This window comes from Ostrinia nubilalis, chromosome 17 (genome assembly GCF_963855985.1).
Source record: "Ostrinia nubilalis chromosome 17, ilOstNubi1.1, whole genome shotgun sequence".
Lineage (NCBI taxonomy): Eukaryota > Metazoa > Arthropoda > Insecta > Lepidoptera > Crambidae > Ostrinia > Ostrinia nubilalis.
In genome coordinates this window covers 10,283,918-10,304,129 of record NC_087104.1, presented here as the reverse complement: position 1 = coordinate 10,304,129, position 20,212 = coordinate 10,283,918, and the positions used below count along the sequence as shown (strand labels likewise).

Below are 20,212 nucleotides of genomic sequence, written 5' to 3'. Positions count from 1 at the left end.
TAACTGTTTTATTGGATAACTTAAAATAAATAATAACATAAACCTTTTCTTCTTAAAATATTAAATTATAATCTATCTTTCCAAATCTCTTGGCAAAGGGAGGGTGAAAGGTACTATTTTAGATTTTTGTAGATCAAAATCCTTGTAGTCCAGTAAATTGTCTGCCTCAATGTGATCGGCCCAGAAGTCTTCTAGCTTCGAATTCAGCACCCCCTTCCAATGCTGAAAGAAAAAGTGCAATTAATCTAACTAAAGGTTTAAAAATTTACTTTAAACATAACTTTTAAATAAGATTGGGGAAATCTTAAGGTGTAGGTAAATTTGTCTTGGGTTTTTTTTTGTGACCCAAACAGCCATTTCCCATAGTTGCGCACATATCTACGTATTGAAATAATTTTACTTTTTTAATATAATAAAAAATTGCAGCGTTAACATCAAACAGGGTCGATTATTTGATCCCACAGTGTAATTAATCGTGTGTTGACCTGCAGTAAATCAACGTGTAGGGTCAGCTGTATGACGAATGCCCGTCAACCCCAGTGTTGCCAGTCGGGTCTTGTCAGAAATTACCAGAAATATAAAAAAATGTAACCTTTTTGAATAAAAAGTAACCTTCATACGGGGGGGGGGGGTGCGGAGCGAAAATGAATACAATTGATCATCAATCTATCTATCTATTACCTAAATTCTTACCAATGGTGAAATTTTGACCATTCCATGAAGACCGAAAAGTGACCGGTCGTTTACAAACGTTTCCTGGATTTGCGTTTTATTATAGAAAAACATTCGCTAAAACTAATTTTTTTAACAAATAATAAATCAAATTCATGTTTAAATGCACTTTATGACATAATTTTTAAATTGTCACTATTAATATTTTTTACTGAATAACCTGTAAAAGTTAATTCTACAATTTCTGAAAAATCACCTAAAAGTAACCTTTTCATTAGTGTAACCTAAAAGTAACCAATGCAGTTCAAAAGTAACCTAAAAGGTTACAAAAGTAACCTTCTGGCAACACTGGTCAACCCACTTATTGCAGATTAAATCTCGCACACAATTGAAGTGAGAGTGTAGGCGCGAAAATCACAAGCATTTATGTTAGTTGTGAATAAAAAGTAACTGTAGTCATGTTTTTGTATGAACTTTAGATTTAGACACTTGTCTCAATTTATCAGTTGCCTTGTGGATGTTCTTTCACAGTCGTTTTTATTGGTTCTTCCGACCTCTGCATGACTCCAGAGTTATGACCTCACCTCATAAGCAAGACTATTTTATAATGTAGCCCAATTAGCACACACTAGTATCAGTCTTAGACATCTCTATATCGTCTCCCTGGTCCACTGAAAGAAATCTCTTTACAGGGATAAGGTCAATTTCTTGTCTTTTTTCATTGATCCTTTCTTTGCCGAAGATCAAGTGGTATGAGAAGATAGGTCGGTGTTCAGTTATTCTTTCAAAAGTATCGGAGACTTCCAATGTCGTCGTCCCACGGTCCCACAAATGTTCAAAATTCTCTTCAAATAAGGAAACCATACGAGCTATGTGCCCCGCCCACTGCCACTTGATTTTAGCAATTCTGCGAGCTATGTCGGTCACTTTGGTGACCGGTTTTGATGGTGACTTTTGGTGGTAGACGATGGCCGTTGGGGCAGAAAAGTTCTCGAGTGGCGACCACGGGCTGGAAGACGTAGCGTGGGCAGGCCTCCTACTAGGTAGACCGACGATCTGTTAAAGGTCGCGAGAAGAGTCTGGATGCGGGCAGCGCAGGACCGTTCATTGTGGAAAACCTTGGGGGAGGCCTTTGTCCAGCAGTGGACGTCATTTGGCTGAAATGAGAAGGAAATCATACTTGGTAGAATTCACTCACATTGCGAGTATGTTCGGTCCATATCAGCAGCGTTCCATGCGAGTACTGCTTGGACAGTTCCATAGCTTTGTTCAGGTAGCTGTAACCGCGCACCCTCTTGCCTTGCACGTAGTTGAAGTAAGCAAGCAACAAGAAATACCTGAAATTACGTCAGTTGTTTTAAAAAAACATGAACGAAACGGGAAAGGATCATCAGTGAAGTAAGGATTTGCCACACTGTGTCAGGTCAAATGAAGGCAGCCCGCATCATGTATGAATAACATCGATCAGGGCAACGCGGCAACGGTCAGCAGTTTGGGCAAAACAAATCTGTCAGACTATTTACGAAATCGAATCAGAAATGAGGTGATCCGTAAACGAACTAAAGTCGCTGACATAGCCCAACGGATTGGCAAGCTGAAGTGGCAATGTACAGGGCATACTTATAGTACGCAGAACTGGCGTCCGATGGGGCAGCAAGGTTCTGGAGTGCAGGCCACGTACCGGAAAGCGCAGCGTAGGATGCAAGCCGCCACCAACCGGCCATAGTGGAAATCATTGGGGGAGGCCTATGTTCAGCAGTGGACGTCCTATGGCTGAAATGATGATGATGAATCTGTCAGACCAGGCGATTGCCTGACAGATTTGTCAGCGTTGCGGTTTGCGTTCTTTCCTCGTGCTCGCACGCTCACTCAAATCGCATCAATACGAAAAGTACAGAGAACAACAATGTTGTTTATACATGATACAGGGTGCGTTCACTTTGACCTGACTGCAGATCGCAGAACGCATTCAGTGTGGCAAACCCTTTATTGTTCCGGGCTCACACCTAGTCGTAGGCGGCATCCGCTTAGTACACACTTTGTAGTTTACAGTTTTAAGAGAGAGTTATATACTTGAGAGGTAATGAAACCCACGGTTTAACGGTAAAACGTAATGTAGCTTGCCGATTATGATCCAATGGAATCCCGTTACGTTTGAGTAAACGAGATCTAGTTACAAAAAGTGATTTAGTTAAGTACTTTTGAAACTTGTAAATAGTGGTGTCGGCCGGTAAGGCCCTTATGTCCCGTATTTTGAAATGAGCCAAAAGTCGAATAAAGTAGAAAGATCGATTCATTCTTCATAGGTTTTAAAATACGAAAACAAGGGCCAGCCTAACTGCCAGATATTTCCATCCAAGGTATGTGGAATAGAACCAAATACGACTAATCGCACTTTATCAGCTAGTGGCGAAACTAGTTACTAGCCCTATCTTGTAGTCGTCGTGGCCTAGCCTAGCGTTGGTACTTCGTTCGTTCGTTTCAGCCAAAAGACGTCCACTGCTTGACAAAGGCCTCCCCAGCGTAGGTACTTAATATCCTTCAATGTTATTAAAACTTTTCTACCTTGGCCGGTACATGGGCGTGTGACGGCACGTATCGTTCATATCTTGAAATATCCCTTTCACTGTCTTCTCTAGAAGCAGTACCTTCTTTATGTTTCTATTGTCCATCTGCAATTAATTTCAACGCATGTAAATGATATTCGAGGCGGGTTTCTATTGCGCGGGGATCGAACCCGCGACCTGTGGCGTAGGTAGGAGCCTTATTTTTCAAATATTATGTCTTATTGCCCGTCCGAAAAAAGGCTGTAAAGAACTCTAGCATGCCCATAGGTAATTGCTTTACCTCTTTCGTAGATTATAAAATGTTTTATCTTACATTTATAGCTAACAAAGGGTTCCAATATCGCTTGATCCAAACTCCCTAATATAGCGCGATTCAAATTCATAAAATAGCTTATTTTACGATCAACCTCGAGCTCTCGACCTACATCTCAAGAATTTATGGTCAATGAAGTAATTTTTTCACACGGGTTGACTGTAAAGGACCCTGAAATACCTCGGCTATTAAATTACCAACTTAAAAGGCACAGAAATTCTGAATGCCACTAAATAATTGCCCCGACTGCTTCATTCTTGCATTCATTGGCTGATTCCTTCCAACTTGAAAATGTGCACGAACCTCATTATGGGGTTTTAGAATAACAACGAAAATATTTCTATTGTTTTCTAAAGTACTTTTTACTCACCATCCACTATTTGTGGAATGCCATCGAACTAAGAAAAACCAATGTTTCAGATACGTTGAGCATCATAATATAATTATAACTACGTATTTATGCATTTTGCTACTACTGAACTGACCTCCTTGACCAAAGTAATGAGCAGCCCTTCGACCAACCGCACCAGGATCATGATGTTGAACTCGTGCTTCTCAAACTTCATAGACAGGAGTTGTTTTATCTTTTCCTCCCATAGAATTGATCTCTCCCATGTCCCAACGCGTATAGTTCTGTACAAAATATTAGGTACATACATTTTATAAACGAAATAAAGACTCGCGAAACCCTCACTTTTTTTTTATTATTAGCAATTTGTATTGCACAAATTACTAATAGTCCCGTTAGCCCCACGTGTTAAACTAATTATGCTTGTGTTACGAGTGGGCTCACCACAATAGTCGAGAAGCGGTGGGATTCGAACCCACGTTCCTCGGATCTGAGTCGGCCAGTCCGACCCCTTCGGCTATCGTGGCTATTATCTTTCACGGTCATTGAGGAACCATACTAATAATAGCTTATTTTGTACAGTAAATATTATTCTCTTACATTAGCCACATGCACACGAAGAAGTTCCACGCAGCCTCCGGAGTCTTAGACCTGAGGATGGCGTCTCCTTTCTTGATGTAGAAACGCTCGCAAGAGGCATATGACTCCACGCAGTATCCCGTGTCCAGCATTATTACCATCGCGTAGAAGTAGTACCAGGTTTCCGCTGAGGGAGTGCGAAAGTGCAAAAGTTTAAATAAATAATTAAACATTTTGTACTGAAGAGAAGCATTGAAATTTAAACTCTACCAGTTACAAGCTTGAAACTATGCTTGGTGTTTGAAACAAGCTAAGAGCGCCATTTCAGAAAGGCCCTACTTGACTGAATGACCTCGATGGGACATCAAAAATAGAAACGCTACGACTTAAAAAGTCAGAAAAAATGTCGCTATACAACACCATCATCACGCACTACCACTGTAATACTGCTACTACTACTGATTACAATATTTACAGAGCATTGTGTCTTACAGCTCAAATCGTAATGGTCATTCATGTAGAAGAACTCCCGCATAATTCTGACCATATCGTGGATGCGAAGGTCTGAGAGCAGCAGCTTCAGCATCCACAGGATCAGCATCTGCCTCGTGGTCAGATCGGTCAAGCTGGACATCATGTGCATCACGGATAACCCAAACTCCAGGCTTTCCACCTTCTTACCGTGTTCTACGCTGCAATTCAATCGGTATTTTTATTCGTAAACTTGACCGACCAAAATCCTAACTTCGGAAATCGAACCTAAAAAAAAATATTAATAAAAGGAAAAGCATACTAACTAAAATAGGAATATGCTGGTGTAGAGGTAGCAAACCGCGTGGACCTCGGTCACGTCCAACTGCCCCCTCTTGCGGTGGCATAGTTCCATGGCGCGCTTCTCTAGTTTCACGCAAATGGAGAACTAAAACGACAGGAATCTCAATGATCTTTTTAATAGTTTGACGATATGGCGACACCTATCGACTCGCCGCGATTCGCTCGAGGTGGAACTCATCTCTTAACAGATGGCGCTGATGCAAGCTTACTACGGCACTTGCCTCCGCGCCTACAAACTTGCATCGCGATAGTAAAGATTTCCACCGAATCCTTGAAAGAGTTAGGCTATGATATAGATTTGTCACTGAATTGTACCTTCTGTGTCTGACGATAAGTCGCAATCATATTGCCGTAACTGATGCAAAGGACCCGAAAGTTTGCGTTAGTCCGAAGAGCGTAGTTCAACGACAACTTCGCGGCCAACGTTGCACTTTCCATTTCTTTGGCCTCCTAAACAGAGCAGTAAAACATTTAACTAACCAATATCAGAACAAACCAAGCATGAAATTTCTCCAGTATTAATAGAGTTTGATCTTACGGAAAATAATCTGTACAGGATGTTATAGGTTCTGGCGATATCGTCAAAGAAATAGCCAACAATTCCTCGTTCAATGCCAACATAGAGATTCGATGCAACATACAAGGCCAAGATTTGCCTGATCGAAGCTGTCATATTGCGACACCTTACTGAATGCCTGCAAATTCAAAAAGACAAAATAATAATTCCAAATATTAAGATGAATTAAACGCTCGAGCAAAGATGTGTTGGATAGTGTTACTTAGAAGTTGGGAAAGGATCATAATAGAGCTTCATGGCATAGAACAGCTGGTTTCTGGCTTCGTTCAGGTCACCAGACTCGAGCATGCATATCCCTCTCAGAGTGTACACGCTGGCCAGGCGAAAATCTTTCATCCAACCAGATTGGCACTTGTTATGGTTGATTTTGTCACTCTGGATCAGAAATTAACGCTGTTATAATAATAATAATATAATTTATTTATTCAAGTAACATGACTCATTATTTGTTAGTTATAAAGGACTTAACCTATGTTAGTAATAATTATAGTTGAAACATCTAAACTATTCATTAATGTTATTATTTTTTTTGCACAACTCCTGCGGATGTAGTGCAGCAATAATTCCTGAAGCATTTTATTTTCACAATATCACAGTAAAAAGTGTGAAAGTAGATCAGATACCTTTACAAATGCTTCTACTTCAAACAGTAAGCGTACAGCTTGAGGTATGTTCAGGTTCATAATGCTCACGTCGGCATACTCCATGTACGCTTCAAAAAGCTTTTCGTATTCTCCTGCAAAATATTGAAACAATTGAGGGTAGATTAGATGGCATAAGATCACAAATTCAGCAGAATTAACAAGGGGAGAATCTCAGTAGTCAGGATCAGGACCTCCCCTCTCTTCTCCATCAACTGTTTTTTTTCATATTAGTACTGTAATTGTTTTTTTTAAAGAGGAATTATCATGGGACCTATATTTTACCTGCCCCTCGGCAATGGTCTAACATTTGGTTGTAAACCGCCAGCAGTATAGACAGGCATTCACATGACGCTATCTCCAGAGAAGAAAAAGATCGGACATGTTTTTGCTTTTGGTTTATCAAAAGCGAGCGACTGAGGTTTCTTCTCTCTGAAAATCAGAAGACATTTAAAGGACAATGACCAAAAGTGATCCAAATGTCCACCACTAAAGAGAACTATATTGGCTTATAGTCCATTAAATAGAGATTAACTTTCAGTATGGATGGGACGAAAAAAAAATAAGCTGTCAGTAAAAAGTTATGACTGTATGAGGAATTGTAGTAGTTTACGCGCTAATCTGGTAGACATTTGGACCACACTCCATATATTTTTGGTCATTGTCCTTTTGCATAAAAGCATGCGAACTTCATCTGATGGTACGCGACCACCATACCACAACACAACATGAGTATTGGATATTGATGTTGCTTAATACGCTGAGGAATACCTTCTATGTCCAAGGAATCGTAACTTGAGACGATTTCAGGAGGAATACTCATGCTGCCGTTCATCTGCGAACAAAAAAATCCAGCCATTGCAACGTCTTTTTATCCTATACAAACTGTTACTTAACAACGGATACCAATCAGAATCTAACTACTAAATGTGACATTGACATACCACCATCTCGGGTACATGTTGAACAAACGGTGAGACCGGTTCTTCTTCACCAGGCACTCTGGTTTCGGCACTCAGAGATCTTATTTGTTGCTTCGTGCGCTTCACATCTTGACTTTCAGGCACAAGACCCTGATATATGAGAAAAAAATATAAATTACCATCGTGAAAGAGGAGGATAGCCTAAAAAATATGAGGAATACTAACATCGTCACATCTCTGTCCCAATAACTTGGTGAAACATCCCATGCCGCACGATATGCAGCGCTTGGTATACCGCTCCAGGTATAGCAAAGCTCTTGCATGCATTTCGCTCTGAATCAGGATAACGTGACATTTTATTAAAATAATAATGGATAAATAAAAAACGTCCTTTGTTTTAGCTCCACAATAATTGTAGAAAATTACCTTCTGATTCTCAGTGAGCAGCTCGTAAGTGGTGGTTCGGAATAAGGAATGCCTGAACTTCATGTAACCGCAAAACGCGTAGATTGGCAAATCACGGCAATTTGCTAAAAAATAATCAAAATTTGAAAAGAAAAAACCAACGTACACCTAACAGAAAACTATGGAGAAACAGCAAATTCATCTTTCTGGCATATACTTACGCGGCAGTCTGATTCCCAAACAAGCACAATACGGCGGCTTGGCGGCCGGCAGCGCGGGCGCAGGGTGTATCAATACGAATGATGTATCACGCGTGAAGTCCCCACCCTCACATTCCAGGACACGGATGAGGAACAGCTTGACTACAGCTGAAGAAGAAATGGTGCAGATTCATATTTTATGCAAAGGTTTCTCAATTTGTATTGAACACAATGAAAAAATACCTTTAGCTACTTTTCTCGGAGAATCGCTTTGCAATAAATGCAGAAGCATTCGTCTGGAGAATACGTCACCCAGCACTGATCCGCATTTCAATATCATCTTCTCAAAAGGAGTCAAAGAATCATACGTTTTCAAAATCACAGCTGGAAAAAGATACAAGCAGTTTCGACAACATTATGCCATCTTTGAAACTTAATTTTGTTTCGTGTCTATTAAAGGAATGATTGGAAACTGAGTACTGATTCAGGGCGAATTACTGGGTTTTTCGCCCTATATCTAGTCAGATTATTTAGTTGGATTCAGTTACCATCCATCGTCATATCGGCAGTCATATCGTCGAAACTGTACCCCTCGGACAGCACAGCCATTTGCACGACGTCGGAGTGAAGAGCGAACTGACTCTCCTGCTTACTCAACATGCTCACACTCACTACGCTGTAGATGCTCTGAAGAGTAGAAAGATTTAATGTACTTGGTACATACATGCTTTATTTTACTATACCTCTGGCACATGTAAGTTGATGAGTGCGCAACTTTATTTCTGAACAAAGTGACAGCCTTTAGATTGTGCTTTAAAGGTCTAGCCCAGAAGCAATGCGTGGAGCGTCAAATTGGATAGAAACGTTACGCTAGCTTGCGTCGCGTTGTAATCGCGTTAGAGCAAGTTTTTAGCTTTCGGTAGATAATAAACTTATGTAGCTACTTTTGAGCTTTGAGTTTTCTAGACTCCATAGTTGTTGCTTCAACTATGTAGGTATACGTATAAAGGTACAAATATAAAAAAAAACCTGCGGAAAAAGGGGAAAACCACCTGATAACTTTGCCGTCTCGGCTCAAGACCAGCGTTACTCATTTCATGGCCGGGTATCTGCAGGAGAGCTGGTGACGGCATCACAGCCCCAGACTCCAAGGCCTCCTCCCGAGGCACGGTGACCACGGATAGAACCCCTCGTTGGACTAGGGAGATGACGAAGTTTTGGATCCAACCAGGCATACCACCGCTGGCACTCTCGATCACTCTGCATGATATTTATTAGTAACATCAGTAATTTATTCCCACGCAAGAAAAATGTTTACAATAAAGATTTACGTTAAGTTAAATGCCTATTTAGGTAATTAATTAATTACTTGAGTAAGTGCCTACTTGGAAAATAACTCTGCGACCTCCATAACACCTAATTCTACGTAATTTACTAATGATGTGCTATAGCATGATAATCATGTTAATTTACATGTGGCAGTAAACAATTTCAATTTCAAAGTGCGTGTCATTAAATCTCGGTTTAGAATAGAATAGAATAGAATAGAAATAGAATAGAAATCATTTATTTGCGTAAGAGACACGGTACATATTTGTTCAAATTATACATAAAGCAGTTTGTAAGTGCATGCGTGCTCTACCGAATGTCGGCATGCAAAAACTTAACAAAAATGTCACATTAAATAAATTAAAATTAAAAAGATGTCCATTAATAAAATCATAATAATATTACATGCTTGTCAGGTACACATTCATTTACATTGTTTATTTAAGTCAAAATATTCTTTCATGTCATAAAAGCACTCTCCAACAAGCCAGCGTTTTAATTTACGTAAAAACAAAGTAGTAGGTAATTGTCTAATTTCTAAGGGGATTCTATTATATACGCGAATGGGCATTATATAACAGTTGTTATTATGGAGAGTACTATTATGTTGTGGCAACATTAGTTTGTGCGGGTCTCTCGGTCGTAGCCTCTGTATATGAGTTTCTGTTTTAAAGAATGACATGTTATGCCTTATGAAAGTTCCTATTTCAAAGATATACATGGCTGTCACTGTAAGTAAGTTGTATTTCTTAAACATAGACCTGCAGCTTTCACGTGGCCCAATGCCACTTATGGCTCGCACACATTTTTTTTGAGCAACAAACACCTTTTGCACATCTGTTGAGTTTCCCCACAAAATTATTCCATATCTCAACACTGATGATACATAACCATGGTATGCCATGATGGCAGTCTTTTCATTTGTTGTATTTCTTAGACGATACAGAGCAAATACGAAACAGCTTAACTTCTTACATATACCCTGAACATGACTTTTCCAATTGCAATGGCGATCCAGTGTAATACCCAGAAATTTCGTCTCATGGACTTCATCTATAATTTGTTCTCGGCATTTTAAGTTTAAGTTTATGCTTTTACTTTTGACGTTATGAAACTGAATGTATTTAGTTTTTGAGGCGTTAATTAAGAGATTATTCTGTCTTAACCAGTTATCTACATTAACTATTGATTTATTAATCGAAGCTTCGTAGATCACCCCTTTCTCATTATTTGGTATAACAAGTGAAATATCATCTGCAAACAAGATAGTTTCAAAACGGGTAGCCTTCGGTAAGTCGTTTACATATAAAAGAAACAACAAGGGTCCCAGGACGCTTCCCTGAGGAATGCCCAATTTATTTTGTTGAAAGGATGACCTATATATATAGTCAATCGCCTCGTTACTCTGATTAATTTTTGTGACCTGTACGCACTGCGTTCTGTCTGCAAGGTAACTCCTGATCCAGTTGAGCGCAGGTCCTCTAATGCCATATTTTTCGCATTTGACGAGGAGGATTTTGTGGTCAACTCGATCGAATGCCTTGCTAAGGTCAAAGAATATAGATGTAACTGGCACTTTGCTATCTATAAAATTGGTAACGCTACACATCAGTCTGTATCCTGCGAGAGTTGTAGATTTATGTTTCTGAAACCCATTCTGCTCCTTGGCTATGATATTATGTTTATCCAGAAAGTTTGTGATCCTAACTTTCATAGCCTTTTCAAAAATTTTTGAAAGAATAGGAACAAGAGTTATAGGCCGATAGTTATTTACATCCCGTTTGTCATTCTTTTTAAACAATGGTTTGACAATGGAGTGTTTAAGTGTGACTCTGGAAATAAACCTTGCTCAAATGATAAATTTATCAGATGCACTAGTATTGGGTATTAGGGTTCTATCTTAATCTCTAAAAGTCCAGCCTACCTAAATATTGTGTATTTCTTTATTTTTTAGAGACCAGAATAAAGGTGCTTACTTCTCCAAGTCTGCCGGTATGGCCTGCACGTCCAGTAACTGGCAAGCCAACGAGGCATGGTACCAGCGGTCGATACCCGTTAGATATACCTTTTCTATCATGTAGTTGTCCAAGCACTTACGAGCCACCACTGAGAAAAGACTTGATTTTATACTTAACGCAAATAATTAGTTGACAATTTTAATTAACTTCCACTCTTCCCGTATTAAATGTTGTTGAAAAAGAAGAATAAAGGTGAAATGTAGATATAGGCGAACATCAGGCCTTCCCAACCTCTGAATAAGGAAACTATCAGAGTTCCCAACCCGTTTGGCTGGCATAGGGAGTATAGACAAAATCCTCCCTTTTGCCTCTGGTAAATTGAGAGGATCCACGTAAGAAGCCAGTGGAGACTAAATGACCTGATGATTATGATGATGAAGTTTAATACATACGCGAAAGCTTGTCCTCGTCAGTGATGGTGAAAAGAACAAAAAAAGTCTTTATCTCTAATAGGATCAATATCATCCGCCAAGATTGATCGTCGATGTGTTGGGCTTTTTTTATAGCCACCACCCAAAGTCTCACGAAATTCTGTTAAATGGAAACTTTGTTATTTTGGTCGATGGAGTCGCTACTTAAATATCAAATAAAATTGATACGAACTTTTTTAAAGATTTCTTGCAGAATATTTTTGACGCTGAAGTTGCACAAGATGTCTCCCGTATAATCAAACTTCTCGGGAAGAGGAAATCTGCTGTCGAATATTTCATTCAACGCGAATATCTGAACAGGCGTTAATCCATCCAAATCGATACTGAAAAAGTTTAAAAATAGTTTAGCCATTTTCCACTTTTTTTTCGCATGTATAGTAGAAAATACGCTAAGTCACGTGGTATTTCACGCTCGTACCCTATTAGCTAAGTGGGTAACTGGGTACCTAAATTAATTTACTTAACTATTGTCATTATCACAATCAAGCGATACTTTTTAAGGTCCACTTACCAAATTTTCTACCATTAGGTAATTCTCGTGGCTTTTATAAAGATCATTATTTTTTACCTGTATCTTATAAGGTTTTCACAACTTTCTCTTGCTTTTCGCCCATCAGTAGCAATGAAAGCTCTGGACAATATCTTTCGGAATATTGTAAAAGGTTTCTAAAGGAACAATAATAATATTATTTATTACTGACAATAAAAGTATGATGTCGATGATGATGAATTATTTTACCTCGTCCTTTTCTGTTAACGAAAACATGTCTGCGTGCACATAACTTGGTGTTATATTGATGCATTCTTCTAATAAACGCGTTTTGCCTACTAATGTTGGGCCCTGGTTGATAAAAATCCTTAATGAGACTGTCTATTAAGTACTATGATACCATTAAAAATTAATACTACTTACAATAATAGCAAAACCAAACTTGTGATCCCTATATCTCGTGAACTTTTGCTTATGTTCATTGATAGCGTTGCAAAGAATCGATTTATATTTGCGCAACTCTTCATTTCTGCCTAGAATGGGATGTCTGTAATCTCCTGGACGGTCTGACCACCTTTGGAAAAGGAATTAATGAGTTTGTTCAGTCGTTCAAGGCTCATATACATAATCTTCGCCGAGTTATAATGAGCCTTAAATTGGAGGGAAAGATCTCAGGAATGCTAGTATATCATCAGGTCTACGAGCTTTCTTTGTTCTAATAGAGAATCAATAATAATTTACTAACCCATTTTTATTAAATTCATAAATGGGTCCAGCCTTAGTGATGCCTTTCAATGCTTTGGGTTCCATTATCTTAAAATGTTCTTGATCAAGTTTGCTTCTCAGGAAAGTTTCCTTATCGCAAGTGACTACCATGGGATACGCCATCATTAACCGAGCTGCCTGCATTTATAACAAAAGGTTATCTTGTGTAAACCTTATTATATCCTCATGTTTTAATGATAATTATGAAATATTGTGAATATTACCTTATTTACCGCAGGTCCTATGACCGTGTATTCTCGACGGAGATCGTGTCCAACTACACCACAATAAGTAGTGCCTATAAAAAAAGGGAAGAAGGAAGAGTATGTATAAGTTAACGTAACATTAGTCACCCCTAGCCAAAAAGTAAAGGTGTTGCCTTTACACTTTATTTTAAATCCGTTTCCATCGACAAGTAATATGCAAACGCTACGATAAAACTTTGAATTCTTGTCATAGCGTTTCTACAAACGTTAACGCAAGGCAAAAGAAATCCTGTCTAGTACGGGTCACGGGACTATTCCCACCTTTCGTTCCCACCACTGCTTCTCCTGTCTTGTCTAGTACTAGAAACCCTCCACAACTAACCCGAAGTGACTCCAATGGAAATGCTGATGATATTCTCCTCAGCCAGTTTCTCTTTCAGCTGATGAGCACACTGCAGGGCTTTCTCCGCCTCGTCTTCCTGCTTGAGACCTCGTAGCCCGAAGACCACGAGGAACATCATGTCCTTGTCGAACATGGAGACTTTGTTCACAAGACCACCCGAAGCTGACGTCACGCTGGGTGAGATGATAAAATAATAATATTAGGTTTTTTATCTAAGTATTACCATACTTACTAAAAAAAGTAACTCTGTCTATCTGTCTGTCTCGTTTTCACGCCTAAACCACTAAACCGATTTTGATGAAATTTGGCTTATGAGTCCCAGGAAAGGACATAGGAAAGTTTTTATCCCGGTTTTTGAAACAGGGACGCGCGCGACAAAATTCCACGCAGGTGAAGCCGCGGGCGGAAAGCTATAGTAACGAAATAAATAAGACATCTACCTAACTAGGTAGATTATAGGTATACCTGCAGACAGACTTATAGGCCCTATCCACGACCTCTATCAGCACATCCTCAGTCACTGTCCTCGTGATAATATTGATGCAGAGGACCACCACTCTTCGGACCTCGGTGAGGAAGTCCATGGGCTCGTCGTTATCCACCGCCCTTAGCACTGGCGTCACCATGAAGCTTCTCAGGGCAGGCCACCACGAGCTTCGTAGGGCTGATATTACAGCTGGACGGACTAAGAAAATTGACCATTGATGAAGATTTTAATGCGCTTTGCAAAAAGGTAAGTAAGGTACAGACGATAGCACGTCAAGCTAATACAAAACGCAAAAACTTACGTGAAAATTCACGAAAATTTATTTCGGAAATATTTCCCTCGTCGAACCTTGGACTATTCGCGAGGAACTGTGGTGATTTTAACGCCTCGGCTGTGAATCGAAAATGTATTGCAGTAAAAAAATACGGAAACTAGTTTATTCTTACTAAGTAATAGCTCAGAAAACCTACGTCTTTGAGTTGCTCCCAGCGTGTAATTAAGATTTTCAACTCTTTTCCATGTAGCGCCAACGCCAAGCACCTTAAAATTAAAAATATTTTTCAGAAGATCACGGATAGATAAAATGTAACTAGGTATTATTGCATCAAAAGTACCTACTTAGCTACTGTTAACTATTGTTAGTTCACAGTACACGTGTACCTACTTACTTAGATATATTATTCCTTAGTGCATATCTATTTTCCGCGGGCTGCGGGATTTGAACTAGAAACTGTAACTGGCCTTCCGTCAGACAACAAATGCAAAGTAGTGTCTAAAGCTCAAGATCTTTTCTAAAAGCCTGGTCCGTGAGCACGTAGAATTTTGTCCAATGACCCCAAGCTACCCATCCTTATCGCTCGCGCGTAACTAAGTAATTATGTTGCTGTCGCGCTCGCACACTCACTGCGGGCGCCCGTCGCATAGTCGCGACAGCAATATAATTACGCGCGAGCGATAAGGATGGGTTGCTTGGGGTCATTGGACAAAATTCTATGTGCTCACAGACCGGGCTTTATCTAAATTAAATTGTTTAATCCATGCCTTCGTGTGTCTCCCATCCCCACACGGCTGAGTGCAGTATTCCGCCTCGTTCACGTAAATCCAAGCACTGGCAGAGGTGAGGACGTCACCAGCTGTGCTCATGTACTCCGCCATCTTGACGTCCCACACTGGCGGGCCCACGATCACGTAGTGAGACTGGGACGTGTTACCACCGCCGATTATCGAGAAGTGGGACAGGCCGGCTGATATCGCTACTTTTACTGGAGAGGAACAAATGAAGGTTTCCAATAACATTCCAAGTAAATTAGTTTAGTTTCTTCTACCTACCTGCGTTACTACTATGAATCCATAAGTACCTAAAATAGTTGGATTTTACCTCAAAAAATGGGATGGAAAGGGATTAATTAGGAATTGAAGCATTTCACTGCGCACAGAGAAAGGAGACAATATTAATATAGCGTTATGAAAGATTTTGATTTTGAAAGCGCGTCATCCATTTAGAAACAATGATTTCTTCAGTCAACCGGGAATCGAACCTGAGCCTTGAAGCCTACGGTGTTGGTACGTTCATTTTTATTAAAAAAAAACAAAAACCTTTCAGCACAACCCCAACATCAGTGACGAAGGTCCCATAGTTCTTCTGGATGATGAGGCCGCAGTCTATCGCAGTATGAACGACATCCTGCATGCTGAGCCTGGGGGTCTTCTTCCACATCGACAGGAAGGCGTCTCCAGAGAACTTCAGCACGTCTCCGTTGTGCATGAGGATCTCCTGGACCATGGCCCCGATGTACGAGTTTAGGACCTGGGTCAGACGCGAGGGCCCACCACGGCCTGGCTTCGTGTAACTCTCGCAGAGGTCCGTGAAGCCTTCAATATAGGAAATACCATCAAATTGACCTACTGAAGTTGTAAGCTAAAGAACGAACAAATGGTATTTTTGTGCTAGTTACCCTCTGACAAAATAGGAATTGATACACACACATAACTGGGAATCGAACCCGGAACTCCTTTGCGTTCAAGGTGATGGTGGCGCCACTACGCTAGGTATTTGGTATCAGACCATTGAGCATCTTGCGACTCTAATCTAACGATCATGCGGTTTTAATTACGATCAAGGCCTAAGAAAAGCAGAGCCGATTTTGAGAAATTTTGATTTTAGTATACAGAGCGCGGTTATTATAAACGTTCTCGGACTCCGTCTCTCACTTACGGCTGTTCTACTTCTATCTAAGTAAGGCGATTAGCAGCTTAACCACAAAAAATATCACGAATTTGAAAAATGTGCGCCTACTTATTTATCTACTTACTTTTTACAATTTACTGTACCCACCAGAAATATCAATAAACATGAGCGCAGTCTCGTAACTCCTCACGGAAAGGTCGGAGTGCTTCCAGATGATCTCGTCGGGCACCATGGAGGCCACGATGCTGATGCGAGTGGCCTGCTGGACGCTGCTCCAACTGCCAGCCACCAGTCCGTCCAACCTACGTCGTTACTTTGTTAGATTTCAGCTTCGTACAGATATCGTTACAATGCATTTCCTGAACAGTACCGGTCTTTGTGGAAACCCTTGGGTGCCTTTGTCCAGCAGTGGACAACGGCGCTAGATTCAAACGAAAGAATACAGGTAGGACTTTTCGTTGCGATAAATTGAAGCTTAGTTCTACTACGACTGAATATTGAGCCTAGGGTTCGTTATTTTTATTAAACCATTCTTTTAAACTTTCAGTTACATCTATGTATAGACTGGTCTGTGAGCACGTAGAATTCTCACTACGGGCACAGAATAAGTAATAGTACAGGTACAGAAGGATTACTCCGCAAGACGATTTAAATAAATGCAAGTCTTGCTACGACGCGATACAGTGGAATTCAGCTCGCACAGCACTACGTACCTACAATTTTATTCACCTACAAGTTTTGTCTCTTTCTATCGCGTGCCTCTGAACTCTTCTTACGCTGTTAGGGTTGCTGTCTAGTGAAAAAATAATTAATCTACTTATTTGTAATGAGGTACGTATGTAGGTAAGTACGCATTAATTATGGAAAACCTTGGGAGAGGCCTTTGTCCAGCAGTGGACGTCATTTGGCTGAAACGAACGAACGCATTCCGAGCAGTAGTCATGGTTAGGTTCCTATACTATCCTAAGAATTATTGATTACCTACATGGCCAACATACCTTTCAGCATCATTGGGAAGCGAAAAAAAAGATAAATCCGGTAGATTTCTTTTCGAATTTAAACACCCGAACGCTGCACAATAATATTTCTTTCTCTTTATGTCCATTTTTAAATAATACTTCGATCATAGAATTAGGTACTACAACGCACGCCAGCGTCCTGACGGGCGCGCGCGTGACACTCGACTGATATAATACCCGCCGGCGGGGCGCTTCGCTGTAGGTAATTATCGGATGTACCGCGCGGAGTGAGCCAGGCCTGCTACGGGCGCCCGTCGCACAGTCGCGACAGCAATATATGATTACGCGCGAGCGATAAGGATGGGTAGCTTGGGGTCATTGGACAAAATTCTACGTGCTCACAGACCGGGTTTTACCACTATTCCCCTCTTAAATTATACCTACTCCTGCTACGGCTAAGGACCTCTATAAAATAGAGAAGACAAAAATGGGTCATTCCATAAAAATCTGTATATTTTCGACGTCATTTTGTCCGTAACTTTTTTAAGATGCTTTTGAATACTTTATTAGTGTAAATTATAGTTTATTAATTAATTATGTTATGTCTAAAAGGGCCAGTCACTTTATGCTTTATTTTAGGAGAAATTATAATTTTCAATTTTTTCATACTACATTACTCCTATATGACTTCTAATAAAGTATAAAACATATAACCTTAACATTTATAGATAAGTTAATAGACATAATGTAGTTGTTTTGTTATAATCACTATATAAAAAACATCATTCCCTAACTAGTAATTTAGTCCCAAGTGTCGTTTAAAGCTAGGGCCTGACGCTCTAGAGACTGACGATTTGGAGTAAAACTTAACATAAATGCAGATTAACTTTAATTATAAGATGCCTAATACGATGTGCCGAAAATAGCCAAAAAAAACCACACGTAAATACTATTAAATTATATACAATTTCCTATTGTAATCAATAAAGCTACTCAACTAGGGACTGACGAAGTGACTGGATTAACACATGTTTCCGCAACAACTGGCACGTTTGCACTAATTCAAAAAACGGCTACCGCAAAGCCAGTATGGTCTGAGGATAACTTCGTATCGTACTTTAAACTCAACTAAATGTCATTCACTCTAAATACATATTAAAGCGCAAAATTATAAAATCAGTGCCTGGCGAGGGAATGACGCTAAAAGCTGTAGACTCTTTTTCAACTAAAGAAAATCAAATTGTTGTTTATTGAAACCGCAAAATATTAATAGTATTTGGTGTAATATACATTTAAATAGATTATTCGTTAATTAAACCAAAGGATAAAGTTGATGTTTTTATAAATGTGGGTCCCAAAACACAAACTTTTGGAGTACGGACATGCCTAGGGAATGACGTTTTGGGTCATTCAAAAGTAATTTAAGATGTTTTAAAAATAGTTTCAAAAAATATAAATAGGTGATGAATAAAGCACATTGCGAGCTGTTATTTAACAATTTTGGAATAAAATATTAACAAATATTTCATGTGAAATGTGGCGCGGACTAAGAGTTGACATATTTTTGTGGAATGACCCAAATATACTAACACCCCCTGTTTCTGAGCCACCTTCTGCCTATGGCGATCTCTAGGCGACATGATTTCCACAGGAACGGTGTTCTTGTTTTGGGCCTGGTGTTGAACTCTTTTCATGGCCAAGAGGTACTCATCGCTGCTCTCCACGCTTTGTCTGGATGGACCTAAATCTGAATTATGATAAAAATGAAGCGGTCCCTTAACAAAACTGATGATGTGTCAATATCACTATGGTTTTCGATGGTATTCCACGGAATCTCACAAATCTGCTTGAACTGTTTTGTGCCTAGCTTCGATTTCAGACTACGGTCTTACATCTACAGACTATCTTGCTCGAATGACGACTACAGCGTCTTGCTTTGGCGTTCATTCAGAAAACAGAGAATATTTACCAAGAATCGAATCCGGGTCTTCAACAACTAAACCTTTAAACTAAGTGCATGAAGGAACTTACTGTTTCCATGCCATAAATGAGAATCCCTAAATCGTTCTTTGCTGGAGCTTGGTAACATTTTAATTATCTGATAGAGTAAATAATGAGATTATTTAGCACAGCTTTCAGCAAGCATCAGTTTGACTGGTGAGTCTGGTGACAGTGATCACAGTGATGCTTGTATAGCCTATTATATTGTGACAAAAAATTTTAGAATAGGTAGTTGAAACAAACCACAGCTAATTTTCATAGTGGACTGTACTATACGATAAACATGTCAGTCAATTTGACAACCTTTGTCGGAAACATTATTCAATGACAATATTGTCCGAACCCTTAGTATTTCTCTTCGACAAATATTTTAACACATTGTGAACCACTTTTCTTTCACGACTATAAAAAGATTTTAGCAATTTAATTCACAAAATCAGTTGCGTACATTTAAAATAAAGTTTGTTTACACTTTGACAGCAATAGACTGACATGCAAGGTGACATGTCAATGAAGTTTTCAGTTACTGTTGCCATTAAAAGAAATTAGTACCATTAGTTTTCCGCAACATGGCGAGGGTTTTTATGTTCCTGGTCGGGCTATAATATTTTTTATAGGTCAGTTTATACGAATGCAGTATGTATTATTTTAGAACCTCCTCTGTGGTCTAGTGGTAAGACCACCTGAAGAAGGGGTGGGCACAAAATTTTCTTCTCGGATTTGTTAGTGGTAGGGCCTGGCCAGCTATCACCTAAGCTATTTGTCCTACCTAAGCTCACTTCCACCTTCCGCCTGGTCAGTTTTCATTAAGCGAGATGCTGGGCAAGATCTTTCTGAGTAGTACGTAACTACGTACACAAACTCGTAATGGCTTT

At 39.6% G+C, this 20,212-nt stretch overlaps 1 protein-coding gene and 1 long non-coding RNA gene across 2 annotated transcripts; both read right to left on the bottom strand.

The window, feature by feature from the left end:
- Positions 1-23: 23 nt before the first annotated feature.
- Positions 24-12,330, bottom strand: LOC135080250 (uncharacterized). Its single transcript, XM_063974933.1, has 22 exons — positions 11,800-12,330; positions 11,366-11,495; positions 9,113-9,320; positions 8,609-8,747; positions 8,304-8,444; positions 8,082-8,228; positions 7,882-7,985; positions 7,681-7,788; positions 7,477-7,605; positions 7,304-7,367; positions 6,818-6,964; positions 6,515-6,627; positions 6,094-6,266; positions 5,853-6,009; positions 5,630-5,764; positions 5,278-5,399; positions 4,973-5,172; positions 4,502-4,667; positions 4,038-4,185; positions 3,238-3,344; positions 1,871-2,009; positions 24-222 (listed from the first exon to the last, which is right to left on the bottom strand). Exons 1-22 carry the CDS (start codon positions 11,870-11,872, stop codon positions 73-75), a joined length of 3,000 nt encoding a protein of 999 aa, XP_063831003.1. The 5' UTR covers positions 11,873-12,330; the 3' UTR covers positions 24-72.
- Positions 12,331-12,412: 82 nt separating this feature from the next.
- On the bottom strand, positions 12,413-12,880 carry LOC135079734 (uncharacterized). The gene is made up of 3 exons (XR_010258882.1): positions 12,752-12,880; positions 12,578-12,679; positions 12,413-12,504 (listed from the first exon to the last, which is right to left on the bottom strand). It is a non-coding gene; the product is annotated as an uncharacterized LOC135079734 (long non-coding RNA).
- Between the last annotated feature and the right edge of the window lie 7,332 nt (positions 12,881-20,212).

What these genes read in the sequence shown, in the direction of transcription:
- LOC135080250 (XM_063974933.1), bottom strand. Translation starts at nt 11,872, where the DNA reads ATGATATTGATCCTATTAGAGATAAAGACTTTTTTTGTTCTTTTCACC. An exon ending in CGATTCCTTGGACATAGAAG is followed by an intron (nt 6,965 to 7,303) that starts GTATTCCTCAGC and finishes TCTGATTTTCAG; the next exon opens with AGAGAAGAAACCTCAGTCGC. An exon ending in AGACCATTGCCGAGGGGCAG is followed by an intron (nt 6,628 to 6,817) that starts GTAAAATATAGG and finishes AATATTTTGCAG; the next exon opens with GAGAATACGAAAAGCTTTTT.